This window comes from Thermobia domestica, chromosome 6 (assembly GCF_964235325.1).
Source record: "Thermobia domestica chromosome 6, izTheDome1.hap1.1, whole genome shotgun sequence".
NCBI classification, from domain to species: Eukaryota; Metazoa; Arthropoda; class Insecta; order Zygentoma; family Lepismatidae; genus Thermobia; species Thermobia domestica.
In genome coordinates this window covers 31,297,564-31,318,390 of record NC_137459.1, presented here as the reverse complement: position 1 = coordinate 31,318,390, position 20,827 = coordinate 31,297,564, and the positions used below count along the sequence as shown (strand labels likewise).

The 20,827-nt window shown below is 33.2% G+C and overlaps 1 protein-coding gene across 2 annotated transcripts in view; it reads left to right on the top strand.

Moving 5' to 3' along the window:
- Positions 1-5,356: 5,356 nt before the first annotated feature.
- The window catches only part of LOC145687918 (metabotropic glutamate receptor 8-like), a 1,213,247-nt gene continuing 1,197,776 nt past the window's right edge, over positions 5,357-20,827 (top strand). For both annotated transcript variants that reach the window (XM_081761477.1, XM_081761476.1), the window contains exon 1: positions 5,357-6,632. In XM_081761477.1, the coding sequence (XP_081617603.1) occupies positions 5,850-6,632 (783 nt within the window). In that variant the 5' untranslated portion in view covers positions 5,357-5,849. The remainder of the gene's footprint in view (positions 6,633-20,827) is intronic.

The window sequence follows — 20,827 nt, the reverse complement described above, 5'->3', positions numbered from 1 at the left end:
AACTTTTTAAAAATACCGGATGGATCACCACCAATTAAAGCATACAGCAGGAGATCAAAGTTTAGGAATTCAGTACCTTGACGTAGGTGATTCGTCCACCAGGAGCGGTAGCAATCCAGTTTTTACCTTGATCTCTATATTATAAAAACGGTACTATATAACGAAAAGCAGTTTTCTGCAACCAATCAAGTGTTCAAAAAAACATATTAGCTATTAAAACCGAAAACTATAATACATCTACTAAAACTGAAAGTGTTAAAAATCTGATATCGCTACCGGTTTTGACATTAGTTGAGAAAATATTGCACCTCTAGAGAAAACATGTCAATCTCAAAAGAGGCTCTATATTGTTATCAGCTTTTAAAGTCGAATAATTGAAATTTGTACGTATTATGAAAGATTACTAATATAATAATTAATATTACATTTCTTTGTACGAGGAATGGTCAAAAAGTGACGTTACAAAGCCTGCAGTGAAACGTGCATTTCATACAACTAATACAGCCTACGGATAGTACATGTATTCGGTTATTTCGGGGCATAGTCTACATATTGGTTGAGACACTTCTCGTATTGTGGTATGAGTTTCAAGACTCCCTCCTGCTAAAAATCTTGTCCTTATGTGTTCAGACACTTTGTTACGAAGTGTTTATAACCCCCGTCGGCCTGCTAGCTGCTCCTTTAAGTGTGAGAGCAGCTGAAAGTCGCTTGCAGCGAGGTCCGCGCTGTAGGGAGCGTGGTCAATGATGTCCCTATGAAACTTTTTTCAACAGCATAGTGGTATTCTGGGCTATATGCGGGAGCAGGTTGTCGTGAAGAAAGATGATGCCCTCGCTGAGAAGCCCTGGCCATTTCCTTCTGATTGCTTCACATAATCATGTCAAGGTCTCAAAGTATCGGTCAGCGATAACTGTACGTCCTGTTTCCAAAAAGTCCATCGCCGCTTTGCTAGAAAGTTGTAGCCACCATCTTCCCGCTAGATGACGTCACCTTCTTTGTCTATGAAGAGGAAGGGAGTTTCCATTCCTTTGACGGCCGGTAAACAAAACAGCTCCCTTCTATGGTGAACAGTTCCAAAAGCTGCAAAATTAGCCCCATACGCTTTTACTTGTGTTGGTTGGACAGATTGCCTGGAACCCATTGGGACAAACTTTCCGGTACAGCACAATATCATGCACAATGTGACGAAATCTTCCAAACTGCATTCCCAACTCTGTCTCCAGATGCCGTAACGTGATCATCATGTTGTCCTGAATGAGCTCTTCCACATGAGCTGTGTTCAAATCTGTTGATGAAGTGCTGTGTGGGATCACTGCGCTCCTCGTCGGTGACGTTTCCTCTACCAGCCGCAAAATTTCGACAACATTCTGCAACATGCTGAAGAGACATTACAGTCTCTTCGTAAACCTCCACCAGTTGCCTGTGAATTATATCCGGGGTTATATGTTTGACCCACATAAATCGAATAACTTAACGGACCTCTTCGCGAGACCAGTTTTCCAAACGAATCGCCATTTGTGTTTATCTATGACTATCGCCGTAGGTGGTGGGTGGCTGAAACTGCACAGTTGCCAACTCCAGGTATTAAGGTACTGCACACATCTCATTCCTCTTTAATAGACGAAAATCCAGAAATATTGGCCTTTTTAACACTAGTTTCCGATCCTCCCTCGTATATACAATGAACGTGTATATATGCATGTATGTATATGTGTGTGTTTATCCAGTATACAAATTTACACTGTTGACTTGACATGGTTCAAACTATTTATATCGACGCCATAGTTTGAAACAAATCGCAAACTATATACTACTTTTTTTAAAGTTAGTATCCTAATGAGGAAGGGGAGGGAGCTTCAAAGAAGAAGAGCTGGTTTAAAATTTATGTACGAGTAAAAAAAAATACAATATCTCACAAATGCATTTATTTTATTCATATTGAAATTGACAACGTCGAAGGCGTTGCTATTCGTTATACATACAGGGTATTTCAAAACAACACCGACAACGTTTGGGAGGTGATTCCTGACACCAAGATAAGGAAAAGTATATACCATCCTTGGTGCACAATTGCTTCCTTTCGGAGTTATACGCTGCCGAAAACATGAATAAATGAACTTTAAGGATCCATAGCTCCAAAACTATGGGACTTATTGTAGTCGGGTCAAGAGTTCATTTAGGTACTAGAACGTGACCAATTCAAATATCCAAGTTTCAGAATCCTGCAGTACTTCTGCAACAATTTTTATAGAGGTAGTTGGAGAGTACCTCTTATTATATACCCGTAGCCAAACTCCCACTAAAAATTACTTCGTGTGAATCTTAGGATTCCAATATATATATATATATATATATATATATATATATATATATATATATATATATATATATATATTGGATCGATCACATATTAGTTCCTAAGTGAAATATTGACCCAACTCCAGTAGGTCCCATACTTTTAGAGTTATGGTCCTCTAAATTTCATTTTATTTTATGTTTTGGCTGCCTATATCTCGGAAAGGAAGCATTTGTGCACCCAGGATGATCTATACTTGTTGTCTTATCTTGGTGTCATTAATCACCTTCCAAATGTTGTCAGTGTTGTTTTGAAACACCCTGTATATATCAGTGATATTAACAGGGACAACATTGAGGATGTTGCTCTCCCTTATTTATTTACTTCACTCATTTCTACAACTTAAAATATAATATTTTGTATAAGCCTCCCGTGCAAAGAGTGAGTGTTTCAGCTATCACATATGTAAATTTACGATTTCAAAAACACAAAATATAATGAATTTTCTTTAGCTACACACATTTGTTTCTTACGTGTGAAATTCAAATCTCAGCGTTGCGAAAGTCTCATTCTAGAGGTGAGATATCACGTTATATAAATCAAATTTTCTCACATGATGTACGTGCATGTATCAATGCTCCTTGTTAATTATTTACCACCTATTCACGAATTAAAAAAAAATATATTAATATTAAACTTCTAACCAATACAATTAACACAGATTATTTTATTAGTTTATTAAATGATTCCCTTACCAGTCGGTGCAAAATCAACTTTTGTTAATTTGTTAAACAGACAAATCTACTGTTCAAAAGAAAAAAAATGTATGTTGAACAAAATATTTTCAGAAAATCACGATTTTCAGTTTAGCCTTAAAATGTAAACTTACTCACACGATAAGATATATGCATATCACGAGCTGCAACGTCCGTTGTTAGCACGAGAAAACACGTTTATATAAAGTACTTAAACATCTTTTTCCCTTAGGATACGCATGAGGGATGATTTTTTTCATAAACAACATCGACAGTGTCAGTATTTATCTCATGGACTGGACAATAATATCTAATGATTTTCTATATTGTATTATTTTAAATGAAGAACGTATGTACCAAGTTTTATGTTTCTAAGTTGGAAGAGTTGTAAGATAGGCGTACTCATTTTTTGCATAAATTTTGAAACCTCATTTCCCTCATAGAATTCGAACTTTAACTAAAGTAAACTGATAAAAACACAAGCTAGGCTATGGTCCACTCATGTACCAAAAAAATAATTAAAATCGATTCAGCTCTCAAGAAAGAGTTAAGGGACAAACATTGTTAACTTATATATATATATATATATATATATATATATATATATATATATATATATATATATATATATATATATATATATCATTACATTACGCCCTCGGCAATTTAAAACGGGGATATTCGGAAACTCTGGGCACGGGTTCTCTTACTTTAATGATGATTTCTATATCGGTTCATTTTTCTAATTTCAAAGGATCGTGGCATGCTCAATTTTCCACATAAATTTAGATCTCCCACTCTCTCGTCCCTTACCATACGCATTTTAACCGCTCAACGCGGTTTGACGTACACGTGTACGAACCCTCATAGTACTTCTAGAGGCTGTTGGACGTACACTTATACGTCCCGTGAAGTAGTGACGAATTGATGAGTATTCTGTCGTTTGTTGTTTTCCTCATAAAATAATACTCATTTAAGAGTATATTGTAATGTAGTGCCATCTATTGGTTTTCTTTCTAATTTCCTGAAATTATGTTCAATTTTGTGACATTCGAAAATTCCGTTTTAGTGATTTCAAATTAACATTTCTAGCAGTGCGTGATTGGTATTTCACTCCCAGTTCGAGGGGTTAATAACAGTACCATGGTAGTAGCGTAGGATAGGAAAGGGCCAAGTTATGTGCCAAAATTCATCAAAATTAGTGTAGTGGTAAAGAAAAAGTTCTGGGACAAATCGTTACACTCATATATATAACGTTGCTAAAGTTAAAATTCTTCTTGCCAGTCTAGTTGATACCACGTTCGCCTTTAGTGTATGTCGTTCCGGGTTTGATTTCGGGTGTAATATCAGTAAAATTTCAACGTTATGGTGGCACGGATTACGCCTTAAACTGTAGGTCCTTGTCTTGTATAGCCTCGGTTCTGGGAAGAGAGGTTATACCTCAACAACAACCTACTTACCAATAGTATTGATAAAACTTTTTGTTCTTGTCAGCTAATGTTAAACGGTCATATGATAAGGGCATTGCTAATAACTCGATTTCTGCCAAATTTACACATTCGGAATTTTGCCTTTGGACGTTAGCAAAATACGTACTAATTTTTAATTTCTATACACTTTTTACAATTGGAGCTTCTTTTTCGTCACTGAAAAGTGTGAAACTAATGCCTCATATGTATGTTTTCGTAAGTTTGTTTAGCTAGAATTATCACTTTTTTTTATTTCTCAGAGATAGTCTAGAGAGTTATATTTCATACAGCTGTTACTTAACTAAGATATTCCAAAGCAATATATGTAGTATTTTTTTTTTATTAATACCATGCGATAATGCACCAAGGCTAAAATAGATGATGATGAGATAATGATGGATGATAATGGAGGAATGACAAAAGTGGGAGGAAATGAATGAAAACAAGGAAACCCATGCACACGCGTTTGTCCACCATAAATCCCACGTGGCGGTAGAAGTCCATATATGTTAACAGAGAAAAGTATGAAATGTTGACGTTTTTCAATTTTATTTTAATTTTAAGGCAACGAAGCAAACATTTGATGTTGTCATGGCTTTCTATTGTTGAAATCAAAGGTCAGGGTACGGTAGATCAGAAATACCTTTCGTTTTTTTTTTTTTATCTGTTTCTCTCTTATTCTGGTACTTTCCTTCCCGTTTGGTTTCTTTCAGTTTGTCCGCGGAGACTACCGAAACTTCTCTGCGCTGTTTCCGAACTTTGGGAACAGTGCTGGAGAGGCAGTTTCCATGACAACGGCATCCGCGCAGAGTAAAGCAGGTACAGAAGAGACATCACGATTGGAGGCAGTTCCATCCCACTGCTGTGTGTTGTGTAGGCGCCTGGCGCATCGCTCCTGTAACAATCCTTTTACATAGGCAGCTCCCATCAGGTCCGTACAGAGGAACACAAGTTGGCCATGAATGAGAGAGGAGAGAAAAGGAGCCGAAGGTGGACCACTCAAATTTCAGACACTCCAACTGTCAAATCGAGAGCCGTTTATCAAAATTCCCCTTGAAAATTATCTCAATTTGTGTGAAAAAAATGTATTTTTCAAACTTTTTCCTACCTGTTCACATGTTGGATATTCTGATATTTTTCTTCACATAAACAAACAATAGTAGTGAAAATTAACACTTCTTTTCCAGCAACGAACTATTTTGTTAGTTTCTTCTTTGAAAACTAAATGGTCTTCACTATTCTCATTACAACGATATAAGGAAAACAAAACAATGTTTTTACCTTTTCTACATCTTTTATGTTTCATATGTGGTGAAATGTATATGTGCGATGTGTTTGTGGTTACATAAAATGACGCCGAAAACCGTGCCAGGCTCTGTATCTTGTCGCCGAGTCAAACTGAAAACAAGAAAGTGTCGGGAACGGTTGACAAGCGTTCATTTGCCGCCCCAACGCATTAACCATTTACCAACTGTCTCACCCTCAGTGAGTTACCTTGCTCTAGAATCCGTCTCCAATTTTGCCCGGTCTTTCTTTTATCCGACTGCAATTGAATCACCTGATTCCATGCTTAGAAATGGGACTGGAGATAAGCATTGTAAATCAGTCATACACCAAAAACCTAATAGACATTCCAAAACTGCCGAAGATGGACAATCGCCTTTGGTTAACCAAACATGTTCTAACTCGCATTTCCTTATTTTTAAGGCATTCGTTCTATCCTTGAATTTACTTTCACTTTCGCTGTATCGTGTACTAGAGAAAACCAAATGGACACCCGTTCTATATTTTGCAATCGCCTTAAGTTTTCTTCCATGGAATTTAAGTTTGGAAGAGAGTAAACTAATTCGAATTCCAGGTGATATAATATTCGGTGGAATTTTTCCAATGCACGAGCATGTTAGTGGATATCATCAACACCCTTGCGGCGCCGTAAAAGAAGAGAAAGGAATCCAGAGATTGGAGGCAATGTTATACGCACTGGATGAAATCAACAGTAATCCTGATCTTCTTCCAAATATTACGTTAGGCGCCCTTATTCTGGACTCTTGTAGCAGCGACACCTACGCACTTGAACAATCCATGGAGTTCGTTCGCTCTTACATGAATCAGGTAAGTGAAAATGTGCCTCTAGACTCAAACCATCAGTAACTACTGATGGAGTTGTTGGTGTGCCACTGTTAGCTGTATTTTCTATGTGATGTTTGATTAAACCTCGTCCACAAAAGATAAAAGTTGTTTGAAAACTTTCCTTATTAGACAAACAACGTGATTTGGACGCAACATTAAATCAAGGAACCCATCTCTAATATCATTCGTCAACTCTTCTATCCTTAGAGGTTGTTTAGTAGAGAGGATTCATGGCAAAGTCAAATGTAGTAGAAAATCATATGCAATTCTTGAATTATAAGTTATCTCCCAAAATTGGAATCTTAATGAGAACTAATTAGTGTGAATTAAATTTATATTATACTACAAGTTTTACGAGCAGTTAATATTTGAACATCTCGAATTTGCTAGAATAAACATTCTAAGAATTAAGTATAATCGCCTATTTATAACTTTATAGAAAAATTAAACTTTGTTGTTATATTAAATGAAATCAGGATGGTTTATATTACTATTTCTTTAATAATGAACCATCTGCAACACATTTTCAGTCCACTAAAGTGTATTACGAATATAATACGGGAATGGCCACAAAAACTATCTCTAAATGTATATTGATACCATTCAGTTTACTACTGTTACATCACGAACTAGTAAAATATCATAAATATTTAGCGATGAAAAATATGTTCCTTATCGCATTGTGATTTAAATTGGTACGTACAGCACAACGTATGCAATCATTCAATGTTCAAATGTAATTCCAGGTTTGTCCCCTAGACAACTTTACTGGTTATTCCTTAGTCCTCCTGAATCCTATAACTTCGAAGAAAGGGACAAAATACTTTTGAATCAATTCATCACAATATATTGACGTATTTATCTTTTTATTTTCTTTAAATACATATCGCTCATTTTTTCGGAGCAATCGAAAACTTGATTTTTTTTTTATTTACTAAATTATGCGCTTATTTGTAATTTAATTCATACATGTATTTTCTTCTTCGGAGCTACTTAAGAATCGGTTATATATCAACTCGTATGGTTGTTTAAGCGGTAATTTATATTGTGAAACGGGCACAACTTTAGTATTTTCTGAGATGACATAAAGTGTGTAAACTAAAGGTTGTTCCTACGGTAGAACAAATGAGTTAAATTGGGTAATTCAGTGAATATCATGGGTAATTATATTCCAACTTAGCTTTTTTTTAAAATTACATTCCTAGGTTTACGACCATACATCTATATGAAGATGACTCGGACATCTAATAGAAAAGCACTTTTAGAAATATCTAATCATAAAATATATAGCAATAAAAACACGTTTATAAAGTAACAAAAGTTCGTATTTTAGTTTATGCTCATTCCATGGTATTATTGCATTTTCTTGAAGAAATTCAATTTAAACATTTAATAACAAAGTTATGCGATTTGTAGGTATGATTTATAATTATTTTCATTCGTACTGCAAAGAGAAAAAAAAAACAGTAGTCTCATAAACTAATTTCTAGGTAAATATAGCTAGTAATAATGTTACTAGTTTCATTCCCCTCATCCTCTTATAATAAAAATAGAACGCACTGTAAGAAAATACTCAATATATTCACATTCAAATTGCTTAATGCATTTAAAATGGCATATACGCCCGTAAATTAAATATAACAAACTACATGCAAATTGTATTCCAAATATGTATTTATAAATACATTAGCACACACAAATATTGTATATTAACATATTAATTAAAATAATTTACGAACTTATTAGAGATGAATGACTTCACATTAAAACTTGTATATTTTGGTAAACAGAGAATTGTATTTACCCCTTAAAACTGATGTACGTTCTATATTCGAAAGAAGTCAAATATTCAAAATAATTATATTTAAAATAGATATCATTATAAAACATATTTCACTTTGCGTATTTATTTTACATACAGTAATAAAACTTTGACTAATGAATGCTGCTAAATCCTAATGTGGAAACTTGGTATATTTTATCAGTCTGGAAAGAAAGATTGTCGATCAGAGCTTGCTTAAATATGTTTCATTCTTGCTGCAGGAGAAAGATGCAACGATTATTTTTTAACTGATGAATATATGTTCTCTACAGAAATCAAATTGAAATCACTCTGTGGTTTACATTATCATTTTTATAATTAACATTAATATCAAACACCTACTGGTATTTGAAGAGAGTATGGTGATTTCCCCCTCTCAAAATAGTGTAGATATGTGACTTCCTCTGGTTTCATATATCCGCTCTTTCTCTGACAGAACGCTAGCTAAATTTATAAATCACTACCGAGATTTAAAAAAAAAAATGAAAAAATAAATTGTGAATCAATTCAAAAAGCACTGATCGCATATTCTACACAATGGTGAATATTTTCATTTATGGTTTTGGTCTTCCTAGATAACTCAAATTTCTTCTTGTTTTAATACGAACAAAGAAAAAAAGAGATTCATTTGTTTTACCGTTCAACGAATTGACTGTGGGTTTGGGCAAAAGCAGTTCCGGATGATAACTTAAGCCCGGGACTGCTGTTGGAATGTGTCGGGAGCAAAATACCGCAAGTTGCTTGGTCCCGTTCTGCAGCGAATTACTGCCTAAATCCCAGCCTCATGTCACCATCATTCAAAAAAAAAAAATCAAGGAAACTTGACGCATAACAACATAAAACATCGACTTCAATTCAACAACATTTTTGTTCTTTCGTCATTGATTGAAATCTCCTGTCGAAAACATTTACTAGTTTTAGTTTCACAGTCAAATTTTGAATACTCACTAAGATGCATTCTTATTTATATAAAGTTTTAAAACTCATTAAAATTGATTGTATAACTCAGTTACAAAAGACTCATAATTTGAATTTCAATCTTACTTTAAAAACTAATTTACGGCAATTCAGTTTGTTTAAAATTTAGTTATGTATCTTGTTAATTTTAGTTACATTTTTAAAGCTAATTTCTTATTTTAATTTATTAATTTTATGTTACTCGATATTATTAAATTAGCATGGGATATGATCAATCTTCGTTGGATTCAGTAGAATACTTCATACAACAACTATAACGTTTAAGATGGAATGTTGAAATTTAAATTTTCACTGAAAATTAAGGAATGGGTAGACAATTCATAAAATATTGGAATTTTAGTATAAATAACGATAGCCAGTAGAACTTCTTTGTTTTGCGTAGATATATTTACCGGTACAGTCTTAGTCACACTGAAATATTAGTATTTCCACTAATATCTTTCTCGCAAGGAAAAGGGTGAGGGGACATAATTTTACTATTAAGTAAATATAGTGGATTGTAACCTAAACATTATGTTCCGACGCGATTAAACTGTAAAGTTTAGATATTATACTTACTTCTGTATACAAAATCGTTCGTTCTCCTGAAATATTGTTCTTCTTCTAAAAGACTGAAATATACTTAATTCCAGTTTCAAGCGTGACATAGCACGTGTTAATTAATAATGCACATGCTAAGGAATTCAAAATTAAATATTATAAAATATTTAGTTTTTTATTAGTATTATTCCATAATATATTGAACATAATATGGTGTATTGTAAGCGTCTGTCAGTTTGAAATGTAGCGTATTAGAAACAAACAAAAATCATTTAAAAATGGATGGACACTAACTTTATTTTGCACAAAAGTATTTCTTTTTAGTTTAATTTTGTAAATTAATTTGCATATTTTAATTACTAAAATTAAATTCATGTTATTTCCGTATTTCCGTTTGTTGAGTTCCACCCTCATATCGAGATCACAATCTTATTAAAATCAAGTACTGTCATGAAGTCAGCACACATAACAAACCATAAACTAAAATGTGTTTTGTTTCAAATATTTGAATTTTGTTTATTTTATATCAAGCAAAATCATTAACATCATACTTCATTGAGACCCAATTTTATCGTTTTTGTTTTATTTATTTATTTATTTATTTAACTCAACTTTCTTAAAAAAATTAAAGCGTAGTTAATTCTATAAAATTATTTTCTCCCAAACGAAATATTTTATGGGATTTAGGCTATTTAATATGATCAATGTATTAGGAACGGGGATGCGTAAGGCTATAACAAGACAGTTATTTCTTTTACAGCAACAAAAACCATAATTAAAACAATTAGAATCAACAATAATAAAAGCGCTCAATATTAATTAAAGAGTACTCTTTGCAATCATCGTTCCTAAAATTCAAGTTAACACTTTAACACTTACAATTTCTAATCATTATTTAAAATTGACTATTTTGCTTATTTAAATGTATAAATACTGCTATTTACTTAATTTTTCCAGAATAATGCTCGAAAATTCAAAGAGAATATTCCAACTAGTACTGAACATTAATAATGGCTAATTTGTAAAATTGTAAATTTATTTAGTACTAATATCAAGTAGTATTTTTTTAGACAATGTGACTTTCACGTTTATTTTCACAAAATTTAGTAAGTTCTTCGAACTTCCGTTGATAAATCCAGTTGCTTTATGCTAAAATGCATTTCTTAGTTTCCTTTTATACCCAATGCATCAACTATTACAACAAATTATTCTTTTTGTCACTATTGATTAAATATTTCGGAACCTAGTGAAAATATTAGAAAAGTAAATGAAGATGATGATGTTGATGTTTTTAGTTTAGTGTCACGTTCAGCAGCGCTGCTATATGAGACGTAGACCTACTGATTAACGTGGAATCCAAACCACATGGGTTCCCGCCGGAAATAGAACCCTGGTCTCCCACGCCAAAGGCTCGTACGCTAATCGCTTAGCCACGAGGGAGTTCTAGTGAATGCATGAACACGTATTAGTATATCAAATATTTTTATGTTATTACTGAGATTTTTTTACGTGAAATACTTACCGTGCAGCTTTCTAAGAACAAAATGTGTTTTAAGTTTTCTACTAGCAACATATTCAACGTTTTCGAGACAGTTAAAACACTCTTGTATATATATTAACCATTTCAGACAACATATTTAATAAATTTGTTGCTATTTATTTTATATATTTTGAGACTATCGCCTCAGACTATTTAGTTTTGTGTAAATAGTTGAAAACGTACATACATATGAATTTCAAACATTGAGGAATTTACATAAATGATGAAGACTCACAACACCATTGCTATTAGTAGCAAATATTATGAAAAATACACAAGATATGTGTGATATGTTGCTTGTAGTTTTATATTCAGTAATAATATTTCAGCGTTATGGTTATAAAAAATTGTGAAGTGCAGTTTATTGTTTGTAGTTTCGTCTGTTTTAGCTCTGTGGCTATATAAAATGTTAACTCATAACTTAACGAAAGTGCCAAACCATATAGGCATTCATTTTTAGTCAAGTTCGGCTCTCTTCACGCAGAAGCAAGAGCGTTAAACATTTATTCATAAGATGGAGCTCAATACTGAGATAGATCGCAAGTTGCTAGGAAAAGATACGTCGTCAAACAAGAGCAATAATTTGTTGCTAACTGTATTAGGCATGTGGATAGTCTAATAAAAATATGAGCGAATTTTACTTACAAATTAGCGTAGCAGTTATTTGAATTTCACGCAATTGATTATGAGAAACGTTTGAATTGGATTCTAAACTATATCTCACAAATATGAAATGTTAGGTGGGGAGAATCGAAATATGTCAACCTTTACAGATAGAAAATAACTTTTATTAGATAAGTTATACAATGCAAATTATTAAACATGCTACAATAAACTTTCACAACGAATATCTGAATTTATTTTTGAATGGGATAATTTTTTTTTATTATTATCTTGATGAGAAATTTGTATCGGACATATTTAATTTACCGACGATCGTTTCTTTTTATTCTAACTTCTTAGACTCCTTCGTGGTAAGATATAGATGTTAGCGTCTTTTGTATGGGACACCCGGGTTTGATTCCTAGTAGGAACATGTTTTGTTAAACTCCCACTCTAGACTGAATGTTCATGTCCCATATAATAGCGGTACTGACAAATAAGATTTTACTCGATAACAAGCAACCGCTATTCACGTTACATCAACGTATTAAGCTCTAAACATTTATGTAGTTTTTATTTCTCTCAATAATCATGGTCGCTCATTTTTTGTTCTAAAGTAGTATTCTGTAAAGCGGGTAATCCATCTTAAATTCAACTATAACGTCAAACACTAATACTTCACGATGTCAGTGAATTAATGTTTGAAATATGTTCAAATAGTCCCTTAACAATCTAAATACGTCACGAAATAACGAACAATCATACTTTTTTTTTTCTATTTCGTTACGTATGATTTCAACATCTATATCCCAGCAGTTTTTAACATTTCAGTACTTGGGAATCGGTAAACGACAACAAAAGTTTTGACGCTCGGTTAAAATAACATAATCCTGATTTCGAGTGCTTCAATTTCTGTTAAAATTAATTAGTCTGTATGTAAAACAAAATATAATTAATAATGCTATTGACAGTCAAATGAAATGTGACTAAATCTATTGAAAAAAAAATCATTTTGAGGGCGTGCGGTTGCAAACGCTGTTCTAAACAATACAAGCAGTGTTTTTGACTAGACTTTTGCCTCTTCGAATCAAAGTGATTAAAGTATGTGTTTTCTGCACCTAGTATCGACTGTTCCTCGTTGGTGTGGTGCCATTATTCAGCAGAAACGCGAGTAGTGGTTCGGGAGACATGGCGTTTTTGTTATAGAACGCTCACCTCTGATGCCATGGGTCCTTCATTCAGTTTCAGAAATCGTGAGTTTATGGTAGGTGGCATCACGTCTACCAGTTTTCTTAAAATTCTTCAACCAATTCTTTATAATCACTCACTTTCTTTATTCGCTTGTTCCCTTTAGCCTAAAAAAGTACAAGAATGGGTTGTCAAATTTCATTTTTTTTTTCGTAGATAGTGGTTCAGATTTCACTTTAACCCGTCTCACATAGTATCCGATTTAAACACAGACGTTAACTTCAACTAAATCAAATCAACTTAGCAAGTAAAAGTATATAAATCATTGTTTACCATAATTATATAAATATACACATGCGTGCTGGAATGTTTATTACTTCAACTTAGGAAATATCGCGTTTCATATAGAAGGTTGAACGGCAAGGTTGAATTGAAACAAATGTGTTCGACATTTTCCTTTAAACTGTAAAGCATATATTTAATTTAGAGTTGTTTTGTTTACTTTTAGCTCTTAGTATAAATTAATTTGATTGCAATGTATTTGCTGTTCTCATACAAAATAATTGACTATTTGATTATTTGAATAAATAAACTGTTGCTTTTATTTTTTTTTATTTGGTAAATCTTATATCATTTCTTGCAATATCGATATATAACAACAGACAAACTAACTAACCAATAGAAGGAATGCAAATTTACTTTAGTATTGATGACAAGACATGCAAATAATTGGTTACTAAGTTATTCTAATGTCACTTATGCAACAAATGTTGAACTGTGATTTAAAAAAGAATAATAAAAGGTACTGTCATGTACGTAATTAAGCAATAATTAACTAGTTTCTTTTCCCATACATGGTATGTCTAGGAATAATTATCAATATGTTTCCTTTGTTCCAGTATTTATTACAATATTGAAACAAAATGTAAAATAAAGTGTCCAATCTCACAACTCTACTTACAGATGACTCAGTGAACCAATGTAGGTCAGTAGCTAAATAGACTACACTTTTCCAATCTAAATATTCAAACAGACAGGCGTATAAGAACGCAACGTTTTAGAAAAAAATAGCATTGCTACTCGTTTAAACATGACTGTAATCTCAATTTCATTCGATTCGTATTATTACAAAATGTATTTGTTGTACAAATTGTTAATGAGATCCCCCTCTTGGGTAATCGATTAGCGTGCTCGCCTTTGGTGTGGAGGATCTGACTCGATCCTCGGTGTGAGCTTATGTGGTTCGGATCCCACGTCAGGCTGTAGGTTCGCGTCTTATAAAACTTCGCTGCTGAACGGGACGTTAAACTCGGCAAAATAAAAAAATCAAGCAAAATGTTAATGATAAAATAATTTTACACGATATTTATTGGCAATTAATAACAACAAACATCTAAATGAATCCATTTTTTTTAAATTCCTTTCATGCCTATTTTTTTTTATTACAATAACTTACCCGCATTCCTATTATTAGCTCTTACGTGATCATAAATTTATGACGCAAATTTATTATCATGTCTTCTTCTGCCATATTGATACAACCTTAAATATTCTACAAGTATATTTCACTTCAGATTGATTGCTCTGTGATGAAATAAAATTGAAAAATAAAAATAATAACTCTATAGATTTGCCTAATGTGCATGAGAATAATGAGGAAATAGTATGGTATTAGGCAAGAGATAACTAGAACTGACTCTAAATCACCTGCAATACGAAGTAAGAACATTATTATTTCATAATAAATTTTGCGAAATGATATTAAATTACGCAATTCTCTAATTATACTTTCAAATGGTGAGAGTTAGTGCCGAAATATCAATTTTATAATAATTTCTAAGTATAATTTTGAGACTTTAAACTGAAACTCACTCATGTAGCCTACGAAGAGATGGCCAACCAGACTGATTTTAGCTAGTGAGTGTTTATCCGCTCATTGGCTCCCTTCGCCTTCATTTTTCAGTTTCGTTAGCGGAATTCGATACATCTTAACTGAACCAGTTCCTAAATAATATAGTGTCCACAAAAAACGTAATAATGAATAAATAACACGCAATATATCTGCTTAACAACATTCAAATTATCAGTACGTCTAATTGCTGAATCCAGTAACCTAGCACGACTTACCAAATTCTCTGAAGTTTAAGATGGATTGTAGGTGGTGTGTGCTCGGCCAAATAATCCGTGACCAACACTTTATATTTCATTTTTTTTTTGTTTTGTTTTGTTCTCTATAGTAGATCAGAATTTTCATTATCTTAATTCAAGTATTCAACCACATTTTTGATCTTATATCATGCGAAAAAAAAATCTGTCCCTTTAATATAAATTTAGCCAGGATCTATATAGACACTTGCCACGCGGCTTTATGTTGCCGACATACTATAGACATAGAGCGCAGGATTTACAGATTTTCTTCAGTATCAAAAGTACCAAGCTATTATTATTATTATTATTATTATTATTATTATTATTATTATTATTATTATTATTATTATTATTATTATTATTATTACAGTTTTCTACAACATATCAACATACTGTCACAAACAATATAATCGAAATTTTCTAGAGCATTAAATTTGTATATATGCATGTTTTTTATACAAATACATTACTGTAAACTTCCCGGTGAAAATGTGGCATTCCCGACTGTCATGTATTTCACAGGAAAATTTCCAGTCTTTTTTAAAGAGTGTTGTCCCGGAGTGCATTGTCCCTCAGAGGCACGTATCACTTTGACCCCTCTTCTACTCGGTGCTTATATATATATATATATATATATATATATATATATATATATATATATATATATATATATATATATATATATAAAACTTGAACGTTCATCACTGCAGACCTTATTTATTTTAATAAACGTAATAAATAATTATTTCATATAATAAAAATATCGTGATATGCAACATTCATTGGTGTGGTTTATTTTAAAATCAGATTCGAAGGATTGTCTCACAATTTCACATAATAATGTATTCTCGTCGGATCCCTTCTATGAAAGACTGCACGTCGAGGCCAAGTCAACTAGGGTCTAACAACCCCACTCGCAGTCGGAGAATCAATGATGCATGGAGTTTTAAAGAGAGACGCTAATCAGTTCATTGATAATTAACTTGGCTTGATTATGCTAATGTGCTTTCTCGTTTAAGGGCTAAGAGTGGCCGAGGTTCTATTTTGCCGTAATGAATAATGACTTGAAAATCTGAATAACATTGCAGCTTGCACTTGACACAATACTTCCCACCAGAGAATGATCATTTAATATTTATGTACTTCATTTTGCTCAGAGATAGCGAAGATCAATATTTCGTTTTAGTTTTACTTAGGTTTTACCAAAGAAAATATGCAGGTCACACTTGCACACTATCAATGTGTATGACAAGTGTTCTTACTATCATTATAGAAAGTGCTCGGTTTAAGCATCGATCATCTGGTCGTTTTGAAAAGAAATCAAATGAAATATTTAAGTTTTACGATTATGCCGGCCGGGCTAAAGGACACGGTGATGATCAGAAATGTAGGAAAGGGTAGAATGAAGAAAGTGGGAGAAAACGGAAGAACCCCGAGAAAACACATGCACGCGGTGTTTGTCTACCACAAAGTTCATGTGACGCTAGCTGAGGTCGAACAAATGATCCAATGCACCAGAGGTGAACGCTCTACCATTAGCTACCACGGCCCCAATCTAGTTGTTTTGTAACGGTAACTGTAAAAATCTTATTTGCACGAGCGCATTGACTTACAAAATGTTTATGTCAAACTTTATCCGCTGCATGTACTAACAGCAACAAAAGTATCTACCCCCTGACTATTATAATTCGGTTAGGTCAGGTCCAGTACTTTGGCAGTTTTCGCAAACATCTGGAAAGATGCAACCAAACTTACACCTAACATTTCAATCCGGAGACAACAATTGATAAGCCTGTGGAACATTGAAACAGGGTTTACCGTGCATTTTATACACGAAAAAAACTGCCCCAGTTTGAGACTTTTTTAAATAATGTTCTCTAGTGAGTGTTCTGTATCAAAGATATAATTCGCACTGCACACTGAATATGAGCGGGAAAAATACTTATCGTGCTTATCGTTAGAAAATGATTGAAATTAAGAGAAAATATTGAATATGGAATGATTGGAGGAAATAAATTTGTTAATATTTATCTCCACTCATGGACCTAATCCAGTTCCCTGCAATACGAACATCACTTTTATTCTACATACGAGAAGATCATATATGTCAGACTGAGCATGGATTGAAATTGAAAAGAAAATACGTTAAAAATTTCAGACTTACGCGAACTCGAACCCAGGCCAATATTTTAACAACTTAACTACTCTGAACACTTACTACATGTTGCCCAAAAACTGTTAGCTAGTTGAAAATATTTCATGTAAGTCTAATTCAGACACTAAGCCCTGTAGGAAGAAATTATCACTAATTGAGTTAATCATAGTTTCATTCTTCAAGTCAGAAACAGGTCAAACATTCTTTTTTCTTTTAAATAAGGTGTCACGAAATGTTTTTCAATATAAGGTTGAAGTTTTAATTTTTCTGGAGCCTAGAAAGAATAATATATGGCAGACGTTATTTTAACCAACTTCAACGAAGGAGTAAGTTCTTAATTTAACCTGTTATGCAGTCATTGTTGAAATTCTGAGCACACTACTGTTTTTTAAAAATTTCCCAAATAAAATGCATTGTTGTGTCTACACAAAATTGAGAAAAACGGCGTTGTAGTAAACAGCTAAAAAACGAACGATAAATAAATACACAACTAACGTCACACTTTGTCTTGTGATGCATCCCTTTAATGACATCTAGTGGTGTTTATACGAACCCTTATCACTAGTGTATTCATATTCATATTCATATCGTCTTTACTGCAGAAACTTCAGAGGGCATCCAAAGCATTACAATCGTCAGATCTTAAAGTAACAGATTAAATACATACATAATATTTACAGATATGGATACAGAAAAGAAAGAAAGAAAAAAACAATATATATATATATATAGATATAACTGAAATACAATATCTAATATATATATATATATATATATATATATATATATATATATATATATATATATATATATATATATTCTGCATTGTAATTCCAATACAATACAAAGAATAACGATTACAACACAATACAATAGATAACTACTCGTACTATACATGTCTATTCATTTTTCTCATAGTTTTTAATGCTATGTTATTTTTCACTTTAACTGCTGCTGCATTTTTATTACAATGAACAGTTGTTTTTATGCTATTCAATTATGTCGTATATAGATAAAGTTGAGTGCAAATGTGTTCTATACAATCATCGTGCTCATACTCACGTGAATTAGTAAATTAATGCAGAGATTGTGCAAGTACTATAAAATGCGGAAGCAAAACCGTGAACTAAGTGTCCAGTCACGCACTCAAGTTATTCCATTGAAAGAAGACAGCTATTATGTGCGGGAAATCGTCGATCAGTTGCAGATATCAGCTGGTCAATGTGTCAGACTCTTGAAAGGCGGTTAGAAACTGGTCGTCCAGAAATAACAACTTGTAAGGATAAGTTTATTAGAGCTACATTCAAACGGAATAGACATTTTACCGCTCCGGAAGTAGCAACAGAACTACGGGAAGAGCCGTTCCCAATCGGTATCAGATAGGACATTGGTCCGAACCCCGGAGTGTTATGGTCTTGGGTGTGCGGTTGCAGCAAATAAATTGCCCCTTCCATCAGAAAATATTACAGAAATGTACTATTGTGCCATAACATAAGTACTGCACAGATTTACAATAGAAGAGGGTACTACACTGAGAAAAAAAATGTAGGTGGCATACTTAAAAAGGTATGTTGCATGCGTAATTCCTGTAGTTTTTGGACTTAACGTATAGCAGACGTATACCTGAAAACGCATGCTTTATAATCCTTTCCGTATAAGTGTTCCATCTATACGTACTTTCCGTATGAAACAATATCAGGATCAGGCGGTCAGGATCTTACATACAAATGGACGTATATAACATATAGCTGAGGAATGTAACATAAGTATATGCATGTCATATACGGAAAATTGTTAGATGTCAGGCACCGTGCAATGGCATGATGTAACATCTAACGGCAGTGCCTATGTAGCATATGGATAACGTATGCTCCGTATTGATTTCTGTAGTAAGCAAGATGATACCGTATATTTGTACAATATACCGCTGTCCGGAGAACGGATTTTTCTCATTGGATGCACAGTCAAATCCAAATCCCAACTTTCCAGTTGCCAATACCTCATGGCACTGGTACAGCCAAATCTCAAGCCACAGATACGGATGATATTTCAATAACCATGATCAGGAAAATCCTACAACATGTACTTAATCCCCTATCACTGACATATTTAATTACTCTCTTCCCACATGTACTTTTCCCACAGTATGAAAACTCGCTAAGGTCCGCCCACTTCCATAAAAACAACAACGCTGACAATATCGCAGACTACCGTCCTATCTGTGCCCTTCCCGTGCTTCAAATTTTTTTGAATATGATCAAATGCGGAAATGCTTAACAACAAATAATTTATTGGATACGTTTCAATTTGATTTTAGAAGTAATCATAACACATCCACTACGCTACTAAACGTAACGGATGATATATGATCGGCTATTGATAACAGAAAACTGACGCTCCTTCCTCTACTTGACTACATAAGGCATTTCAAACGATTGATTTTGACATATTACTTCGGAAATTATCATTATTGTTTAATTTTTCTGAATCAGTGGTTAAATGGTTTCGTTCTTCCCTTCACCAACGTAAACAAAATGTAGTAATCAATCAGGATCACATATCGACACGGCATTGTATTAACAGTGGAGTGCCGCAAGGTAGCGAATTAGGTCCCCTTCTTTTTGGTCTTTACATTAATGATTTCTCTAAAATTTTCACATATTGTAAATGCTATATTTACCCTGATGATCTTCAGTTATATGCTTATTTTCACAAACAAGATATTAATAATGCGATTGAGAAAATAAATACCGAGTTAAACAAAACCAGTGACTTTTCTACGGCTCACGGGTTAAAATTAAATGCAACAAAATCGCAGTGCATTATTGTCTCCGCAAGAATTCTCTCTCATATTAATATATATTATCTCCCAAATATAAAATTGTCCAATACTGTTATTCCATTCTCTACAACTGTCAAAAATTTGGGATTCGTACTAAATCAAAATCTCTCCTGGTCAGATCAAATAAATGAAGTTTGTAAGAGGCCATTTGGTGCCATGAATACATTAAATTGACTAAGAAATGTTTTACCAATATATCTGAAGATCAAACTTGTCAAGATACTGTTGTTTCCACATCTTGATTATTGCGACTCAGTCTATTCTGACCTAACTGAAAATCAATCAAACCGCTTGCAAAGAGTGCAAAGTGCGTGTATTAGATTTAAGTACTACACGATTCTGGAACAGTTTACCTCAATTA